The sequence below is a fragment of the Anopheles coustani genome, chromosome 3, assembly GCF_943734705.1.
Source record: "Anopheles coustani chromosome 3, idAnoCousDA_361_x.2, whole genome shotgun sequence".
Classification (NCBI taxonomy): Eukaryota; Metazoa; Arthropoda; class Insecta; order Diptera; family Culicidae; genus Anopheles; species Anopheles coustani.
Genome location: NC_071288.1, coordinates 1,807,133 through 1,827,417, shown reverse-complemented (window position 1 = coordinate 1,827,417; position 20,285 = coordinate 1,807,133). Strand labels below are relative to the sequence as shown.

General features: G+C 45.8%; 6 protein-coding genes across 7 annotated transcripts; 3 read left to right on the top strand and 3 right to left on the bottom strand.

The window, feature by feature from the left end:
- The first annotated feature begins 1,164 nt into the window (after nucleotides 1-1,164).
- LOC131259293 (large ribosomal subunit protein bL19m) lies at nucleotides 1,165-2,416 on the top strand. The gene is made up of 2 exons (XM_058260750.1): nucleotides 1,165-1,272; nucleotides 1,331-2,416. Exons 1-2 carry the CDS (start codon nucleotides 1,206-1,208, stop codon nucleotides 2,191-2,193), a joined length of 930 nt encoding a protein of 309 aa, XP_058116733.1. The 5' UTR covers nucleotides 1,165-1,205; the 3' UTR covers nucleotides 2,194-2,416.
- On the bottom strand, nucleotides 2,270-9,654 carry LOC131259289 (zinc finger MYM-type protein 4). Of its 2 annotated transcripts, none has more exons than XM_058260745.1 (7): nucleotides 9,551-9,654; nucleotides 3,930-8,801; nucleotides 3,700-3,825; nucleotides 3,504-3,625; nucleotides 3,290-3,422; nucleotides 3,120-3,219; nucleotides 2,270-3,056 (listed from the first exon to the last, which is right to left on the bottom strand). In XM_058260745.1, exons 2-7 carry the CDS (start codon nucleotides 8,716-8,718, stop codon nucleotides 2,882-2,884), a joined length of 5,445 nt encoding a protein of 1,814 aa, XP_058116728.1. In that variant the 5' UTR covers nucleotides 8,719-8,801; nucleotides 9,551-9,654; the 3' UTR covers nucleotides 2,270-2,881. The 2 variants fall into 2 exon arrangements, with proteins under 2 accessions (XP_058116728.1, XP_058116727.1); XM_058260744.1 differs by lacking the exon at nucleotides 9,551-9,654 and adding an exon at nucleotides 9,277-9,414.
- A 325-nt stretch (nucleotides 9,655-9,979) lies between these two features.
- Nucleotides 9,980-10,830, top strand: LOC131259294 (uncharacterized). Its single transcript, XM_058260751.1, has 2 exons — nucleotides 9,980-10,658; nucleotides 10,723-10,830. The coding sequence occupies exons 1-2, from the start codon at nucleotides 9,987-9,989 to the stop codon at nucleotides 10,798-10,800; spliced, it is 750 nt and encodes a 249-aa protein (XP_058116734.1). The 5' UTR covers nucleotides 9,980-9,986; the 3' UTR covers nucleotides 10,801-10,830.
- A 2-nt stretch (nucleotides 10,831-10,832) lies between these two features.
- On the bottom strand, nucleotides 10,833-11,420 carry LOC131259295 (large ribosomal subunit protein mL41). Its single transcript, XM_058260752.1, has one exon. It carries the CDS (start codon nucleotides 11,355-11,357, stop codon nucleotides 10,881-10,883), a length of 477 nt encoding a protein of 158 aa, XP_058116735.1. The 5' UTR covers nucleotides 11,358-11,420; the 3' UTR covers nucleotides 10,833-10,880.
- Nucleotides 11,421-11,492: 72 nt separating this feature from the next.
- LOC131259290 (uncharacterized) lies at nucleotides 11,493-17,634 on the top strand. The gene is made up of 7 exons (XM_058260746.1): nucleotides 11,493-12,992; nucleotides 13,063-13,554; nucleotides 13,632-13,719; nucleotides 15,334-15,869; nucleotides 15,961-16,398; nucleotides 16,482-16,615; nucleotides 16,687-17,634. Exons 1-7 carry the CDS (start codon nucleotides 11,724-11,726, stop codon nucleotides 17,396-17,398), a joined length of 3,669 nt encoding a protein of 1,222 aa, XP_058116729.1. The 5' UTR covers nucleotides 11,493-11,723; the 3' UTR covers nucleotides 17,399-17,634.
- On the bottom strand, nucleotides 17,629-20,041 carry LOC131259291 (histone deacetylase 3). The gene is made up of 2 exons (XM_058260748.1): nucleotides 19,133-20,041; nucleotides 17,629-19,032 (listed from the first exon to the last, which is right to left on the bottom strand). Exons 1-2 carry the CDS (start codon nucleotides 19,288-19,290, stop codon nucleotides 17,892-17,894), a joined length of 1,299 nt encoding a protein of 432 aa, XP_058116731.1. The 5' UTR covers nucleotides 19,291-20,041; the 3' UTR covers nucleotides 17,629-17,891.
- Nucleotides 20,042-20,285: the final 244 nt, after the last annotated feature.

Here is a 20,285-nt window from a genome sequence, read left to right as displayed (position 1 = left end):
CGTTTTGACGTTACAGATAGAAACCGAGCCCCGGCTCACACACAGCTGAAAGTTTACAGTCGAATGAAAGTTAAGTAGTGTGTTGTGTCTGCTTGCTAATCTCCCAAACCCTCGTTATGCACCTTAAATAAGGATTAAAGTGTTCCTACATTGTCGTTAGGCGACGGTCGTGCCATGCGGTCGGGCGGGTGACTGTTGTTCAGGGATCATGCTACCATGTACACCGACAATACAACTCGTGGCTCCGTTACACTCTGTTCGTGTCCGTTTTGGGCCGCGCCAAGCAGGAACCGAATGTGAAATATAAAGCAAAATGCCGACCGGAAAGAAAGACGCATCGTGGTTACAGACAAGCTTATGGATCAGGATCAAGAGCTCATTCCTTTCCACCGGTAAGAGTAAAAGTTGCTTTTGTTGATGCCGATGGGAGTCAATAGTAATATCCCACTGTGACTTTATTTGAGAGAAAATGAGAACGATGGCCATCACAGGCACCGCGCTTCATCGGGTAGATTTGAGAAGTAAGGACTAACGATGATGTGTAAATCATTATGCAAAGGATATGCACAAGTTTATACCTATTTTGACGAATAGTAAAAAAAAGCTCGATTCGAACGGATATTTTCCGATCGTAGTCCGTGCTGAGCACGATAACCTTGTCTAAAATCTTCAAAATTAAGCTGTTCAGTTTACCTACAAAATACAAAAAAACAATGCTTTTGCCAGCAGATTCAAATAATTTTCATTTTTTTTAAAGTTTTGCAAGTGGTGGATATTAAATTTACGCGCGTGAATAGCTTTTATAGCAGATTTGAATATTTTATGGGACTCGAATGCATCATTATAGCTTACTAGTGGTGGGTACGTGGACTTTCTCCGAAATACCCACTGAGTCCCGATTTTGAGTTCGGTTAATTTTGGATGAAAATGATTTTGTTTTCATCTGCTGTCTTTAGTTACGCAACATATATACAATATTGTTCGGCTTTAAGCAAATATGGTTTAGTTGCTCGATAACTTCATTACGATCACACAAATTAAAAAAAACTGTTCTCGTCTGCACCTACCAAATGGTTCTGCTCGGAACTTTGACATAAAATAGGTTCGACAAAAGTTTACAACGAGTGTTTAGAAATAAAAACATTTCACGAGGTAGTCTGCCATCTATTTTTCTTCCAGTATTTTTTGCTAAGAGGCACGACAAAATGAGTTGGATGCACACCATCCGTGCCTCTGGTAGATTTTGGTTATCGCCAGCTTTATGCCGAATAGGTATGGCCAACGTTACCAGCATCTGTGCGAACAAAGTTACAAAACTATTTCTTTGCAGACAGTACGCCGGCGGGAACTGTGAAGTGTTACTCAACCAAACCGGTACCAGCTTTGGGTGCAAATAAAGCATCCTCGACATCAAGCAACATCCCAGCCGAGCGCAAGTCAATCATTCCGCCAAACTACAGGTATGTCTATCAGGAGTTTCTACCAGATCCGAAGATCGAGTGGCGTAATTCAGTCCGCGAGAAACTAGAACGCAAAGACATGCTGGACCGGCGTGCGAACATCGACATCCCAGAGTTCTACGTTGGATCTGTTCTGGCGGTAACCTCTTCGGATCCGCACGCCGAAAACAAAACTGCACGTTTCGTTGGTATTTGCATACTGCGGGAAAAGTGTGGATTACGTGCCCGGTTCATTTTGCGAAACGTGATCGACCATCAGGGCATTGAAATCAGCTACGACTTGTATGATCCTACGTTGCAAAAGATCGAGGTGCTACGGCTGGAAAAGCGATTGGACGAAAATCTGCTGTATCTTCGCGACGCGCTCGATGACTATAGTACGTTCGATGTAAACATGGAACCGGAAATACTACCAGAAGGAGCGCCAGTTCCTGTGAACGAGTTAAAGGTGGTACTAAAACCGAGACCATGGTACGCCCGGTGGGAACGGCATAACTTGCAGGGTGTGGCCAACATCGATGAGCACACGAACGAACGACGTCGTCGCAAGGCGGAAATGGTAGCGACACCCTGGGAGAAGTACGACCTCATGAAGGAATATCGACGCAGCATACCGGAAGAGGAACAAAAGGAGATATTCACCGAGATTTACTCCCAGCTCCACTCTCTTGAGCTAACACGAAAAAAACTGAAGCGTAAACGTACATTTGTAAAACCAAACAAATTAGCTTAGTTTCGCCCCCGTTATGATTCTATATAGCTTTTGAACACGTTCGGTAGTGAATAATGCAATAAAAAACACAGCAAAGTACGAAAACTGAAATCATTTTCCTTGTTATTCTTAGATGTAGGCTATGAAACTAATACCACACTACTTCTGAGGGGGATAACAGAAACAGTAAGTGTCCCTTTGTGCTGTACCGATTCTTATAGTTGTAAAGATAATATTCTGATTTCTGGACTTTCAATATTTACATGAGCAAATCGAAAATGTGTATTGGGTACATTTTGCATTCTTAATCCATTTCATACACATTGCAATTCTTAAACCGCGTGCTACATTCACATTGCCAAAAAACATTGAGTATCCTAACTTAAACACGTGGTGCTATAGCAAGCATCTATGAAGTTTTGTTTTTATTTTGATATAATGAAAAATTAAAACCGAGGAAGGAAAATTATTCTTTTCTCTAGCGATGTACATCAGAATAGCATCGCAGGATAGAAAAATGACAAATACTACGAACATAAGATCCGTTAAGCATTATTCGTTAGTTCTAGCAAAAACTGTTACCAGCAGGAAGCTTAGTATTAAAATATTCACGACCATCGCAACATCATTCGATTTTGCAACAATGAGTGCCATAAATTCACGGCACGCCAGTTCATTTCCTCAGGCCATTAGGCTCCTATGTATCTCATTAGCTAGTAAGCAGAGCAATGTTGATTTCCTTCACCATTTTCACGCGATGCAACATTTTGCTTAAAGATTCTTTGCTAAGCGGCTGCGTCGAGTACCAGACGGGTGAATCGGGAACACAGGACCGTTCTGGCTGTAGATAGAATACATCGTTGCGGGTTTTTACGCTCTCCGGACTGTGGAAAGGGGAATGATGATTTAATCTACAGTTTATTTCCGGTAGAATTTTCTATACTTACCATTTCGATAGATAAAATTCATAAAGTTTCACCGGACAGCGCAAAGGATTATCTTCATTTTCCTGTTGCTCGTACACTTTTTTCTTCCTTGAATTTGCGGCTTTAAGGAAGATAAAAAAGGAAGCGTTAAGGCAACCTAATGCAACCACCTAATACGTTCCAACACTTACCCAACGATGATTGCGGCGGATAAAAACGTAATAGTACGTTTCGTGAAGCAGTTGACTTCGGGCCCTGGTGAGGATTTCTCTTCCAGTGCTTCATGATATGGGAAAAGCTGAGCTCCATGTGCTCTTCGACCGACTTGAAGATGACATAGAAACCCGAACAATGATTGTCAAAATCTCACTTTGAATTAGAGCATGCACATTTGCAGATACTTACCACCAGATTGAAATGCTTAGTGTTGAAAAACATCAGCGTGCTTAGCAGCACATGGGGAGAGTGTGCACCAAGCTGCTTGCATTCCCATAGGTGTTCCTCTTCAACTCGAGTTACAATAAACTCTGGAAACGGGAAAAGCGAACATTAACCGATTAATTCGATGAGTCTCCGGTAGGTCATGGTCTTCTTCACTTACGAGAATCGTTGTAGAGCACCGAGAACTTTTTCGCCACTTCATCCAAGCAATCCGTGAAGCGCTCGTAGTACGGATCAGTGAAGATGTTTTCCACTCTTCCATTTTCGAATAAATATTGCTGAATACCTGTGAAGTGCGAGCGAGCGAATTAGCATACAAACTTCTTGTAATGCTAACCAAGGTCTACATAACGCTAGCAGTAAACTTCAAAGGCTATACTATTCACTTACCCAGCACAAGGTAGTAGATTGTATCCGGCGCGTACTCTGTCCCATTCGGTTTGCGCACTTCCTTCACGAAGAGACACAGTGAAAAATTGAGCTCGTCTGCCGTGAGCTGTAGGATGTCCGACTTGAATGGTTTCCGACGAATGCTACTCTTCTCGAGGTCGGCGTTCTTCGTTAACACCCACTGCTTCCATGCGTTCACGCCGAACGTGTACTTGAGACACATGTTGGCATCCGGTTTCTCAACCGGTTCCACGACGCGCACCGGTTCGGGCGACGGTTCGCTGATCTGCTCCCTTTTGATGCGTTTCGACGCTGAAGTCGTCAGCTGCTGCTGGGTGTTATTGTTAGCCGCCGACGAGCGTTGTCCGGCAGAAGCCGCGGCCATTCCACGCTTGCGACCTCGGGTGACGAGTGTCGGTGTTTCCTGCTGGCGCTGATGTTCAAGCATTAGCAACTGCTGCTGGTGATGGTGCTGCGTTAGATCGGTGTAACTATGGTGGTGCTCCTGTTGCTGCTGCGAAATGGTGTTCGCCTGCATGGCAGACTCCAAATCGACGTGCGTCTCTTCGTAATCGTTCGATGCCATCTTCAACGCCATCTGCACCAGATCCTCGCTGAACGAAGTGTTGTGCTCGATCTCATGACCACCGGTGCTGCCTGCTCCTCCTCCTCCGCCACCAAAATGATCATCGGCAGCCGCGTCGTCGGAATCTGAGTCGCTTTCATCTTTCTTCTTATCGCCAGCCACCATTTCGGCCATCATGAGCAACTCCGCCTCGTACGGATCGGAGGGCATCTTGTCCTGAATCTTTTTGATCTCCTTCATGATGCCGGTCGAGGAATTACGTGTGGTTGGGATAAACACGGGCACCGGGATGGGCAGCGGAATCGGTACGGGCACAGGCGTTGGCATGGAGTACATGAACATCGGCACGGGCACGTAGATCGGCACGGGGATGGGAATGACGATCTTCCGCTGCAACGAGTCGTCCGTCTGGCACTCGACACTGCACTGGATCGGCCGACACGAGACGCTTCTTGTGACCTGACTTGGTTTGCACATTGTGCTCGCATTTGCGACCTGCACCGGTGTAGGTGGGATCGTGACGATTTGTGTGCGAGTTTCTATTTTCGGTGGCGCTGGAGGTGGCGGTGGAGATGGACTGGGAACTGGAGACGGTGGTGATGGCGATGCTGGGGGATCCGCCGGTGACGGTGACCGCTCGATGGTAGCCGATGGTTCTGTTGTGCGTACCGAAGGGGTGCTACTAGCACTACCACTACTAGCACCAGCAGCAGGGGGGAGAATGCTACTGAGTGGAATCGTCCCTGACGGAGGGATGTTCATCAGTGGCTCCAGTGTCACGCGCAGCTCGGGCCACGTGCCCGGCACAAACGCGTTAACGTTGCTTTTTGAACGAGTTCCGCGGACTCCAGACTTTGCTAGCGAATGAACCGAAGATATTACGGGTAAGTTCGTCTTAGCAGAACCGCCATTGCTTGCCGTTCCTCCACCGGTTGCAACTGTTCTTGTAGATCGCTCCCTGGTCCGCGTGGTGAGCGGCGTTGTTGACTGAATTGGTGCGGCAGCGGGCATTGTAAGCTTGCTAACAACAGTGGTCGGAGTGGCACTCGGAGTAGAACTAGTTCCCTGGCTATTGCCGAGTGGGATTGAAATGTTGCCTGTTTTCCGAATGCGCTTTGGAAGACCCGTAGGGACCGGGGCGCTGCTATCCGCTGCCTCTTGGTCCGCGGTGGCACTGTGGACAGTTAACGGAGGCTTATTGAACTGACTCTGGAACGACATGACACACTGGTAAGTGCAAAAGTTGCGTAAACTGCCATCGCTCATCGTTAGATGATACTGGGGCGTTCGAACGAGCATACAATGATCGCAGCGGATCTCCTGCATCGTTTTCGCTGCCACAGAAGCTTCAGCAAGAGAAAGACAGTGCAGTGAGCATAACATGACCTTCCCAGCGGCCCGCTGGATCATGTCAAAGTTATACTTTTTCACCTTGCACCAGTGACAAGCGACAATTTGACGATGTGAAATAATGTACAGATTCAAGCACATTTGCGTGCAGAACGGCACACCCTCCTCCGACAACCCAGTCTGGGAGAAAATGGTGTACGCTTCGGAGGACTTGCGCTCGAAGTAGTCCTGACACATACCACACTCGTCCGGGTTAACGTTGTTTACGAACTTGAAGGCCGAAAAGCAGGGAGTGCTGCAGAAGTAATGCTCGCGGCCTTCGAGATGGACGATAATTTTGGAAACTTTTTCATTGTTGCACACCGCACACACGTGGCGTTTGTGTTTCAAGGTTGGATTCAGTGCCGACTGATACTGTTTATGGCACAACTGGCTGCAAAAGTCCTTGAACACGCCGTGATCTCCAACGCGCGCCACATACCGCTTCCCCTTGCTCGACACATCCTTCTGACAGTACGAGCAACTGATTAACTTCTTTTTGTAGTTATCCAAGCAGGTGGCGCTACAAAATTGGCATACGGAAAATCCGAAACGGACGCAATATTTTCCCATGCTCTGCACGGACACCGCCTGCTGACAGTAGATGCAAAACTCTCCGATCCTGTTCTGGTGCACACGTAAACATTTGATACCGCAAAAGTCCATCGTTTCCCACTGCAGCCACTGCTCCGTGTTGGTCAGCAGGGAATGCTGGCACACAAAGCAACGGCGAAGAAAGGAGGTCTCGCGATCTAATCGTGCTGCTTCCGCTTCTTCGTCGGAACGGGCAGTGAACTTTACGACTTCCATCCCGGCAGCCGAATCTGTGGTGCGGGTACCCAGCAGCGTCGGAGATGCTTTCGGTAGGTTGCGAACGCGAACCAAACGGCGTCGGTTCACTCGGAACAGGTCGGGATGTTCCGTGAGGAACAGATTCAGACAATCGTTGCAAACGAAAAGTTCTTCGTCGTCCTGGACAAATCCAAACGCGCAACTTTTCGTGTCCGAGCAATGAACACACTTTTTATTCTCCAGCGGTGGCACCTTCTCCTCTATCATATACCGCTTCTTGCTTAGACTGTACTTTTCGCTATTAATGGTGGTGAAATGCTCCACACACTTTGAATCGCATACGTATTTGTAGGAATTTTCCTCCAGCCGATAGCGGAACTTGCAAAGCATCTGTTTACTACAGCGAACGCATGTTTCGTTAGTTCCTAGGATCGGAACGATCGTAACTCGCTGTTGGATTAGTTCAAATTTTCCCGGAAACTCCGTCCGAATACTTGCCACGCAATCAAATGAACAAATGTACAGAACGGCGTCTGTGGTAGTGTCGTCCTTCCGCATGGTATAACAACATAACGTAGATTCTTTCTTACATTGAGCGCATGTTTCCGCGAGGGCAGGAGTTGAAAGTTCTCGTATTTGATTTTCTCTAGACGGAGACTCGTCCGGTACACCACTCGTTGCGCCGTCGGCCTCAACCTCTTCATTGGGTGCATCATCATCCGGTATTTCGATCGTATCGACATTATCAATTTGTGTTTCTGCAGCTTCTGCACTCCCCTCTTCTTCACCGGTCGGTTTTTCGGTTTCCGTAGTCGACCCCTCTACTGGTTCGGCTTCCTTCTCTGCACTAGTGCCACCATCATCCGCACGATTTTCCTCGCTCTCCCTTGCTTCAGATTCAACTCTTTCTGCTTCTTTTGCTGCTTCCTCCTCGGCAATGGCACGTTCTTTATCTTCCTCAGAAATGGGTCGCTCGTCATCAGGCAAAAGGCATACGTTTTCATTTTCACCCCCGGTTAAATCGTCAACAGTAGCACTCGATTCCTCTTCCATTGGTTGATCTTCTAGTGTCGAAGACTCTTTAGGTGACCCTGGCCCTTCCTGGCCGGCATCATCGGTTGCCGTAGATTCTTCCATTTGTTGATCTGAATTTGACTCGCCCTGCTTATCCCCCACCTCGCCTTGCTTATCGCCTACCTCGCCTTCTTCCTGGCCAACACTCTCAGAAGTTTCACCGGGTTCTTCATTTCCATCCGTTTCTTCTCGATTTGTTTCTTGTTCCTCGTTTGATGCCTTATTATTATCTTCTGCATTGTCTGCAGTATTCTCATCGCCTTTATGGTGCTCATTAGAGCTATCGTCTTGCTTTTCTTCACGACTCTCGCCTCCGTCGTTAGTGGCTTGTTTGACTTGATCGAAAGGATCTTGCACGTTTGACTGATCCATTGAACGATTGTTTTCATCATCCACCGTATCTTCATTTTTTACACGATTCTCATCTACGTTAGTCATTTCAATGTCCTGCAAGTGAGAGGAGGAATTACTGTTTTCGTCCTCTTGTACAGTGGTTCCCTCGGCTTCTTCGACAATGACGGCGGCGGATTCTTTTGGTTCTTCCACTGGGGTGGGGTCCACCTCCATCTCATCAGTGTCGGGATCTTTTTCCTTTTCCGCTGCTGCTTCGTCATTGGTACGGCCAGATTCAAGTTCCTCTTCCGCACTTTCGTACTTTTCGCTCGCCGGTGATAGGACGGACTCGGCCCGTTCTGCTACGGCACTAGTTGGTTCTTCATTCCCATCCGGTTCCTCATCCGGACGACTTTCCGCTACAATTTCTTCAGTCGAGTTTACATTCGCCGGATCCACGGAAGCAGGAGGATCCTCTTTATCGTCGGGTTCCGTATCTTTCTTTTCTTCTACTTTCTCTTCATTTTTATCAGATACATTTGACTCATCGTCCACAGGCATTTTCCCGGGAACCTCTGAAACAGAATTTTCCTCGCTTTCTTTAATTTCTTCCATGATGGCTTACTAGCTTCTTTTTTTGTTTGTCAAGATTGTAGCTTTGTTGCGTGGTATCCGGGTGATGTGTTTCTAACCCTAACCTAAAATAGTAAGTAAATAAAGCGATCAGACCCCGAATCAGAGGATTTGTAATAAAACACAACAACATACATTATCGGTTCGTTAATACAACACTCCTATCAGAACATTCCACTAAATAAGGCGCGTGATGGAAAAGCCAAGCCATCCCCGCTTGGAAAAGAAGAAGAAGATGTAACTTTCCAACCACGTATTACAAAAGAATAAGAACACACTGTAAAACTCCCGCGTTTTGCACTGGGACATTCGTGGCATCTATTTGGTAAAATTGCATTGACATTCACAAAACAAATCACCGATCAGTGTAATTCCGATGGTTTAAACTCTATTTAATCATTGCCGGTTCTGTAAAACACGTCTGTTCCCGAAATTCCCATTCAGAGTAATACATTTCATGTGGGTCGGTCAGCTTTTGACGACACAGTAACATTGTATGTATAGAGATATGTTTACCGGTTTTTACTATACGATACTCACTCCTTGGAATACAATGATTACAATGCCATTAGAGGTGGAAACAATATTTCTGCAAAACTGTACATCATTTTATAATGCCACAATACGACGTCAAAAACAAGCGCGCACCATTTTGTCTTGCCTTTCACTCACGCGTCAATTTGGCGTACGAAAGGCAAATTTGATGCTACAAACTGACGCACAACAATTTAGCATTGGTTTATCGGCATCAATAAAAACTCCTATTTGTTACCCATATAACTTTTGTTGCGAATTAATATTCAAGTACACTTACACTACGTTTTCACTCGAATACGCTTCGGAGAAGCTATCAACACCTATTTATTCGCAGAATCGCAGCAGGGTCTGTGAAACAGAACAGAGAAACCAAGCTCATCTATCGCGTTGTCTAGCTGATGGGTGAAAATTTTCAAGAAAACAAATTGATGAATATTCTTTTCAAGAAAGTTCACAAAAAAGCTATCGTACATTTAACTAATCCATAAGTTTCCCCAATAGCTGATAAACTGATACGATTGCGCTATTATTCGATATATATATATTTATTTATTGCTATCATTCATTGCGATAAACTGATCAAAGCCAACATTATTGCAACAATGAATTATTGAGCGGAACTTATCGTTCATACAATGTTCAAAGAAGGCACTAACTGGCAACACTGGGTGAAATGGACAGTGTTCTGAAAAGTGTGATACATAAACAAAATTATGCCGCGTTCATATTCACGGTCCCCTTCCCGATCGGGAAAATCCGACCGAAAAGATAAGTATACAACGCATCGCCGATCTCGATCCAAGTCAAGGGACTATGATAAATACCACCGGAAAGATAAAAACGACAAAAAACGACGAAGAGAACGTTCAAAGTCACGATCAGTTGCATCGTCATCGTCCTACGCCAGGAAAGCTTCCTATCGCAGCAGATCCAGGGATCGTAAATATAAGGAAACCAGCCGTAGAACATCTCGGGATCGATACCGAAGACGTAAATCGACCGATCGAGATCGATATCGACGTTCATCCAGCAGCACCAGCTCGTCCTCGTCGAGCAGCAGTAGCACAAGTCGCTCTAGTGCCAGCAGAAGTAGTTCGCAATCGTCCAAGAAGTCGTCTCCAACCGTACCCACAACAAAACAATCACTGGCAAAGGAGTATGTTTTCAAATCATTGGAAGATGCTTGCGACGAGCCATCGGAGAAAACTAGTAAATTACAGAAACTGAATGCGGACGAGTTTATCCCTCAAACGTTTGTCTCCAGCAGAAAGGTTCCGCCGGAATCGGTTTCAACCAACATTGTCATAGATTTGGAATCCCAGACTATAAAAGTACCGACAGTCGAAAAATCAGTCCCAGAAGAGGATCCCATTTTTCATCCGTCGGTAAGCCAAATTATAAAATAATATCGATCGGAGATGGTTTTATTGATATCACTCTTTTTTCCAGTTCTTTTCAGGAGATGATAATGAAAGGATGGCACGATGGGTTAAAAAGCTACACGGTCTTCGTCAATCTTTAGCCTGAAGCTACAATAAAGAAAGTCAATTTGGTATATGTACTACATCGTTAATTTATTTATAAATTGCATCTCAACCAGTTTCGCCCTAAAATATATCGGAGCCGGTTTTTCTTGCTTGTTTCCATGCTTCATCCGGCGACAAAGATTCTTCCTTTGATGGTTCGATTGGGCTACCATCCTCGTTTAGCTTCCCACTCTTCCAATCATCAATGATTTTTTGCGCATAAATGGCATTGAATAAATCCTGGCTCGTGAACTCCGATTGCACCACATCCGGAGCCTTGTATGATACATAGGGCTTGAATTTACATCCATCTAGATTAGGCACTATCAGCTCCGGGATTTTTTCCGGAATCGCGATGAACTTTCCATCAATAGTTACACCAACATCACGTACTCCCCTTTTGTCGATGGGCATATCAGGATAGAGGTCCGGGTTTTCGGCACGCTGTTGTTTGAAAATGCGCGTACCTCGCTTGTTGTAGAGCAGAAATTTACGAAAATTCCTTTTCCCTGCAAGTGATGCTGATGTTGAAATGCCGCGCCTGATGATGTGAAACATTTTTCCAACCTCTCGGAACGGTTATGCACGAAATGTGGTGTTATGTTGTGTTGTGGAATGAAAAAATCCAATGCAAACAATGTCAAAAGCTGGGTCTCATCAATCTGGCAACACTGGTTTGGCATGACATCGCGAAGTGACGCTTCCGATTTTTCGCGGTAGTCAAGCTAGGCGGCTTGCTTTTCCTGTGAAATACGCATTAAATTAGTATTATGCGACGTGTGTGGACTAAGAATCATGTCTAAGTGTTAAAATCAATTACAAATATAGGATTCTCGTTGAAATCGTGAAAAAAACACGGCCCAAAGCGTTCAGTTGGAGCGTGGTTCGAAGATAGTTTTTTTTTGAGTTCTAAAAGAAAACAACATGGCGCCTTGGCCAAACGATGTTGTTGAGATGACCCTGCAACTTGATTACTGGCAGGACGAATTGAGTCCGGCACAAAAAGCCGCCTATGAAAAAGCTGAAAAAGAGCATAATGAAATACGAAACAAGCTTAAAGAGATCGTCAAAGAAACTGGAGGTAAAAACATCTTCGCCGGTGAAGTTTTCACCGCCTATCAGGTGTTGGGCCCGGTTCCTGGCATAGAAAAAATATCGCAACCCGTCGCATCGCTGACTCGAAAGAAACTCCCCACACAACCACCGCCACTGGTACTGGCCTCCACTTCGCGAGTGATGAGCGCTTCGCCGGCTGTCGAAGCATCAACGAGCGGAAGACGTAGGGGAAGACGCACCGACGATGATGTCGAGCCTGTACTCGACCTGGTAGTAAGCGATGATGATGATGAGGACTATATTCCACTTTCGAAGCGCAAGCAGCGAGACAAGGATAAACCGCCCGCTTCTCCGGTGGTAACACGAAAACCGGCCACTCCAGAAGCTAAAACAAAGCTACCTGCAGCAGCGATCGGCACCACAGCCGTGCGCCCGACGGAAGCCAGTGCGATTGGAGGATTGCAGGTTGGCGTCGCAGAAAAGGACAAGAAACGCGTCGTCGCAGAACCGAGCGCTGTGGTCGATTTGACTGATGACGATGGCTCCAAACCGGTGGCGGACTCTAGAGAGATTTCGTTCAGCAAGATCCAGGCGAAAACATTCCCCTCGCTCGTGGTTATTGCCAGACCGTCGCTTCGTGTGACCGATAAGGTACCGAATGATCGTAGTCAACTCGACTTGAAGGTGAAACACGTGCTGGTGTTCCAAGCAACAAAGTTCACCGAATGGCTCATTCAGCAGGGGCTCATAAAATCGGATCAATTTTGCAAAATCCACACCGACCAATCCCTTAAGTTGGGTATGTACTCCGACTTGAACAAATTTCCCTACTCGGGGGGGTATTTTTGGATCAGCGACTGTTGCCCACAGCGATTCACATCCGTGTTCAGTGGTTCCTTGTTCGAAGGATCGCCTCATCCTCCATCGGTGATACTCAAATTGATTTACCATTGGGCCTGTCAGACAAACGTTTCAAATGTAGTGAACTGGGTAAAGGTCGACAACGTCTATCTTAAAAACCTTTACACCCTGCTGAGATCCGTCTGCACGTTAGCATTGTGTCGTCATTTGAAGCCTCTGGGTGGGCCTGGAAAATCCGTAGAAATAGGCGTTATTTCTCTTGGGACGACCACGCAAGTAAGTTCAGAGACAATTTGTTCCGTTAAAATTGTTTTAACAGTGCTTTTATGTATCTCTTTTTTAACAGGATGGTCAACAGCGTCAGGTGAAGGTGGAGGTTTTAGGAGTGCTTGATCAGTCAACGAAGCTACTTCGCTTGCGTGCGGTGGAACCACTGACCGATGGTGATAAAAGCTACAAGAAAAGGTTCGCAAAAATTCTAGAACCCCTCAACGAATGGGTGCACAAGGACAGCATCATTCTTACCGATCTGACCGTCGACAAAGGCACACTGAACACCATGGGGTACAAAACGGTGCAACAAGTGCCGCCCGCGGAAGCTAATGGCAAAAACAGCAATGCCAACATCATGGACTATTTACGTCGCATTGTTCCCCGAATGTTCCAAAACACCTTATCATTGTTGTCACGGCAAATCATTCAGCAGTTTCTGAACGAGTTAGTCTGGCGCGAAATGTACGGGACGAGCCCTCTAGCCACTTTCGATAATATAGTGAAGCATCTTTCGGAGCAGGCAAAAATCGAAACCATCGATAATCTGATCACTCGGCTCAACAAGGTACTCACTGACAGAGATAGGCTTGGGAGACGCTTACTAAATTGAAGCATACGATTCTTCTTCCATTTCATACGTAGGTTTCTGCAGATCCGTTCAAGCAGTGGGACATTGTGCCAGATATTCCCAGAACCCCCGCTAAACGTGGACGAAAACCGAAGGATTATTGTAAGTATACCAAAATGCTCATTCGTTTAAGCTTGTGTTTCTTGCCACCCCCGTGTTTTAGAAGGAGTCAGTATAATACTTTCTGGTTTTGATTTTTCGAAAGAAATAACTTGTGCACTAAAGCTTAGTTCTGGGCTGGATGGATTCAGTCATTTTTAAATTTCCGTTAACGCAACAGTTCGATAGTCAGCTTTTTTGTCCAATTTAATATCCTGTACTATAATTTAGCAATTTTAGATAAAATCTAAAATATCTTGTTAGACTACCAAATTTATCTGAAAAGTTACTTGTCTCTTTGGTCGCCTTTATCATGCTACAGAATTGTACATACCTTTGAAAAGCCTTACAAAATCGTACTTTCCTCATATCCCCGGCAGTTTGTGTGTTTGCATATCGCAAATGGAAGTTTTAAAGGACAAAGGAAAATGTTAAGTAAACATTAGGGCGGGCATGACTAAATACAGCGGATAGCGCCCATATTGCCCATACCATTGGGCCCAAGTGGGTTTAAATACGGCCGATAAAGTTGGTCTTTAGTTTGAAGACTTCTGTGTCAATTTAATCGATTATTCGAATGACAAGCATTTTCCATTCATCGAAGTAAACAGTGAATATCTTTTCCTGGTGTTAGCATTAAACAATAAGTTTAATTATCTTAAATATATGTTTTCTTTACATTAAAACATTAAATGACCGATCATAGAAAATATTTCTCACGCGTAGTTTAGCTGTTGAAGGTGAAAGCGTTTTGGCGTTTGCTATGGTTCACATAGACAGGAGTACATGAGTCGAAGGGGGGAATTCTAATCTTTGAGAATTGGATGGATATTTTCGGTGTACAATTTTTCTACATTAATTGTTGTTTTCGTTGAGATTGGGTAAACTCGTGAACATGATATTTCTGTGTCGTTAAAGAAAGATTCTTGAGTTTTCAAATTTAGAAGTTCGTCTTCGCGCTAGTTTAAATAATGTTACGTCTATCCTTCTACTACGCTTTCACTCACGAATCACTTGTTTTCATTCCTTTTTTTTCTTTCAGCATTTTAGAGTATGATGAAATGACACTTTAAATGTACGCCTTTTTGCGCCCTTCACCCATTCGCTTCTCTACTCACGCCCAAAATACGTTGATTTGCTATGGGAAGAAAAGCAAAGCAAAGATTTTACATTATGGACGGACATTATTGATTGTGTTCCTCCTTTTTCACAACCAAACACAACTAACGGCAATATTTCTCTCGGATCAGAATCACGAATCAGGGGGGTCACATAAATGGGCCCCCACCTAGAAGAAGTCCCTGTTAAGATAGCGCAGGATATAATGAAAGAGAAAACATAGGTTTAGGTTGAAAACACTAAGCAAGGTGTAGTGATGATCGTTCGTGGAGGATATGTTATTCCTAATGAGGAAAAACCGAATAAAATCCGATCGAAGTAAGATTCAGACGAAGAATTATATTCAATAAAACCTATCTTACGTGCAATCGGAATACGGAAAGTTTTGTGTACAGAGAAATATTTTCTATGTTCGTATACATATGCAATTTGTTAAAAAAACGTTAAACTATTTCCAAACTCGTTGCTTCCTCTCTTTTTCAATGGCATTCGCGTTAGCCGCTACCCAATCAACTCCCTCCGCCACTCCGGAGGTTTCCGCTCCAACGGTGTCTCCAGTCAGTGCTTTGCCCACTGATGCGCCGAAAAAGAGTTTCCTCAAGAAGGCGCAAAGGGAGGCACAAAATTCCACCTCCTCTCCGTCGACACCTCCTCCGACAGTGCAGGGAACAACGCAGAAGAAAACGCCCGGCCGGAAGCAGCAAAAGGAGCAAACCGTAACGCTGGAAAACTACTACTACGGCTCGACCGGCGGTCAACAGTTGAAGGAGTCGGCACGTGCGTGCACCGAATTCGAAGTCTGGTGCCCCGAATGTCCAGAGCTAACGTTCCACAGCAACGTGGAGCTGCTGGATCACTTGTTGGGTCACGTGCGAGCTCCGCCGGCGGACAGCAACGGCAGAAGCGTCATCCAATGTCGGTGCTGCCTGGCGTATCTGATGGATAAGGCAGATCTCAAAAAGCACCAAGAAATCTATCATCCGAAAGAAACCAAGAATCCGTTTGTTAAGACATGTGTGTGTCTTATTTGTGAGGTAAGCATTTCAATTGTTGTCCAACCTACTCTCCGTCGCCTCCTTCAATGTAGCCTTTTTTACTATTTGAACGGATTGTTCTCTATTCTAGCAAAGTCTCAGCACCGTCCCGGTGCTAGTTGGCCACCTGCAGAAGAATCACTACCGGCAGGAAATGCCGTATCGTTGCGCCGGATGCGACTTCCGTAGCTCCACCCAGTCCACAACGGTGGACCATTTCTACAAGCAGCACAAAAAGTCCGCTTTATTGCAGTGTCCCTTCTGCCTGAAAATGGCTTGTGCTTTCCGCAGCGAAACGTTAGGCGACAGCGTTTCCGAACCGCTCGTGAACAATGTACGAATGTTTCTGCTGCACATGCGCCAACACACGATCTACGGACGGTCCAAGAAGTGCAACAAATGCGTGCTCACTTTCACCAGCAAAGGTGCAGCCAGATTCCACAGTATATTTTCTCACGGTCCAGCAACGGATGCTGCGGACAAGATAAAGCCGATAGCTAGTGTTGGAACCGAAATTGCAAAGCCTCAGGTACGGTTTGGGGAAGTCGCCCGGCGACCCACGTTTACGGTAATTCGATTGTTTATTTGATTTGTATTTTGAATTCTTCACAGGCAAGGGTAGTTGCCCCGAAAGAATCGTCCATCTATCGTATCGTCAAACCTTTGAGTAAGCTAGTTCTGAATATGGGAAGCGGTAACATTTGTCTCGAGTGTGACAATGATTTCGACGAATTCAACCACATGCTGTAAGTATGAATCTTTCGTCAAAGCAAAACCAGTAAGGTAATTAATTTATTTTTCTTCTTATATTGAATAGTGGTGTGGCGCGGTGCCTCAAATGTCCTTACCAGACGGCGTGTTTACCGTCGGTTGTTAATCACGCAGTAAACTGCAACCCAAGGGTCTCCAGCCATCCGGTGGCAAAGCTAGGCCAGGAGATGCATTGCAACTGTGGTTTCTCTTCGTTCGATGGGTACGCCTTGGCGCGGCACTTGAGCGTTTGTGGAAAGGGGGAGGGTGTATACCCTTCAGTTGAGGCCGCACAAGCAAATGTAGTGAAGCGCAGCATGCTCGATATGCTCGGATTGATTCGTCGCGACGAAGACGAACAGCTTGCCGATGCAGAAGAAGCCGATGGTAAGAATTCGCAGGTAGTTCCGACAGCATCATCGTCACCGTCACAGGAACCACCGGAGCCATCGCTAGAAATCCAGGCGCTGGATGAAGATGAACCGATGTCCCAGGATACTTCTCTCAACGAAGCTCACGATGAAACGATGGAAGATAACGATCAGGAGATGAGCGAGAGAGACGAGGCCGGCGTTGCCGGTGATGCTTACGATCCGTCACAATCGTTGTACAATATTGCGGGGGGCGGTGGAGAGCCACAATTCAACACACAACTATCACTCGATGACCTTGGTCCGCCGTCGGTCCTGCCGGCACAGGACAGCGATCGAACTCCTCAGCTGAAGGATGATTATCAGTCGCTTGCAACACCGCGTGTTCCCGATCAGCCGGATTACTGAGAACGTGTTTATATCAACACGCGATATATTGTGCATCATAAGATGCATTCACGGATATTCAATTCAAGAACAACTTTAGTGAAACAGAACTCACAGAATAATGTCTCTGTAATAAACAATCATACGAAGCGCCATCTTCAAAACATCCGGAACGTTGAAGAGGAATGAAATGGATTATAAATAACTTAGTAACAAAAAACCAAAACACACGGGATCATTTTTTTACGGCTATGCAATTTATTGTATTTGAGTTTTGTTTGTTTTTATTGCATTCTTAAATAACTTAAAAACAAGCATTTATGCATTCGAACTCCACGCTTCTATCAGAGGTACATAGTTGAACTCCTCCTAGGGACAAAGCGATCAGAAAGGAACTCGACAATGAAAAAGATCTTATCACTAATGGAGGTGTCTGGATTGATAAAACTTACAGCAAGCTTAACCTAACCAGAAGAGACAACGGTCCTTGCTTCCCTCTTTCTCTGTTTTAAGGCTAGGGCTCATTCTCACTTTTATCATTGTCGTTATCACCGTCAAAGAACTCGTTCTTCGGTTCTACCAGCCTGTCCTCGTCATCCTGGCTCATGCGCACATCCGGATTCGGTTCCTCTGTCTTGACCTTTAGCTCCTCCGGCAACGCATCCTCCGGTATGTCGAACATTTGCACGCTGGGCGCATGCTGACACATCTTCAGATTGTCGTACACGTGCCGCGTGATCGCCTCCAGATACTGCTTGCTGTTCGCGTTATCCTGTCTGCTAGGTATGTCCGGGTGCAGCGTAAAATCGGGAGCGAAAAATTCCAAATAATCGTTCATCGGCAGCTCGTTCGAGATCGTCTCGTCGATCAGAAGAGAGGTTTCGTACGTCCAGCAGCGGGCCACATTGCGCAGCGTATAGCCACCACCCCCGACCACCAACGTGGGTACGTTAAGATCCTTGACGAACTTGACGCACTCACCGTGGCCTTTAGTGCTCAGTGAGAAGCACCCCAGCCGATCACCGGCCAACGAGTCCGCCCCGCACTGCAAGACGATTGCCGTTGGGTGGTAGAACTCCATCACGGCCGAAATGACCGGTTTAAACACCTGCACGTAGCTCTGATCGTCGATACCCTCCTTCAAGGGCACGTTGACCGAGTAGTAGCGGCCCGATTCGGCCCCGATCTCGTACATATCGCCCGTGCCGGGGAAAAAGTAGTTGCCGTACTTGTGAAACGAAACCGTCATCACGCGGTCGGTCAAATAGAACGCTTCCTGCACGCCATCACCGTGGTGGACATCGATATCGATGTACAGAACCCGCGGGTGGTACTTTAGCAGCTCCAAAATGCCGATCACGATGTCGTTCACGTAGCAAAACCCGGACGCTTCAAACTTTTTCGCATGATGCAAACCTCCGGACCAGTTGATGCAGATGTCGCTATGATTGTGATTCAGCTTTTGGGCCCCTTCCAGCGATGCCCCAGTGTACATGGCGCAGAACTCGAACAAGCCGTCGAAAACCGGACAATCGTCGCCAACGTTGAACACCGAAAGACACTTGGTGTAGCCTTGAATGTTTTGGGGTGTAACGCGCTGCAGGAACTCGATGTACTCGTCGCTGTGGAACCGGCACATGTCTTGTGCACTTGCCCTAGAGAGTGGAGTGGAAAATGGAGCCAGATATATAGCAAGTCACCAAAGCAATTCCCACCTCCTAGTATCGAGAAGGAAAAAAACAACGTTTCACTTACTTGTACGGTCTATAGATTTGCATTTTTTTGTGCAATCCATAATTCATCACCAGATGATGGATTACCGACAGCCGGTGCGGTTTCATCGGATGGCCGGGTCCATAGTGGAAGTTGCCCACGTCCGGGTTGAAGAAGTACGACACTTTTCTAGTCCCCATTAGCACACGCTGTCGGTGTTTTGTTTAAATGTAAATAATATCTGATCCTTCCTCGTCGTCGATGTACTGCTTCCAGGCGTAAATGATAAGCAGAAAAAATACTGCTCCCAGCAATCGTCTTGTTAGGCTAAAATCTAATGCATCAAGCTTGAAATCCGCCGGATCAAAGCTGGCACTCGTTGCACTTCCGGAGTTGCCAATTGAGTCGCTCGGGTAATAATCCAAAAGCTCATGACTTTGTTCGTTGAGCGAACATTCGTTTACTGCATTTACTGTCGTCGATGTGATTGAAGTTGCTGTTGTTGCTGCTGCTGCTGCTGCTACTGTTGAAGATGCATTTATGTTCGATCCTGAAAAGCAGGCGACGGTATCGGCGAAGCGTGGTGCTGCTGGCAATATTTGAGCTACTAGAAGCGTGCTTTTGCGATGAATACTATGGGTACGATGAGTTTGTTTCTCGTTCGATATACAGCTCATCTGATTCCCTTCTTTTACTGCAGTTTTTTAACCGCTAAAAGAGGGAATCTCCTCCAATCCATTGTGTAAAGTTTTCACTAAATGCGCAAATGGAGGTAGAATACGATCTACGCTCCCAAATGCACAACGCAGTCAGAATCACTTGCACCAAGAAGAAACACTTCCGTACCAACTATCGATCGAATGCGGTATTTTATGTAACTCCGGTAAATCACGGTAGTGGATTATTTGGCACACTATACTGGGCCAGAGCGGCGAACTGTTGCGGATAAAAAATGCAGCCAAAAACAAGCCGACAGAAAATGCAGATGTTGGTACATAAAACTAGTGTTGACAGAATCTTGATTCGAAGACTCGAACCCGTGACGGATTCTTCAAGATTGGATCCCATGTGAAGGATTCGGATCATATTAGATTCAGTTCGGATTGAACTCAAATTTCATTTGTTTAGCACTGCGCCCGGTTTTCAATGCCAGCGATGAACATCGTTTCCATTCGTTAGTTAATCTTCATGATCA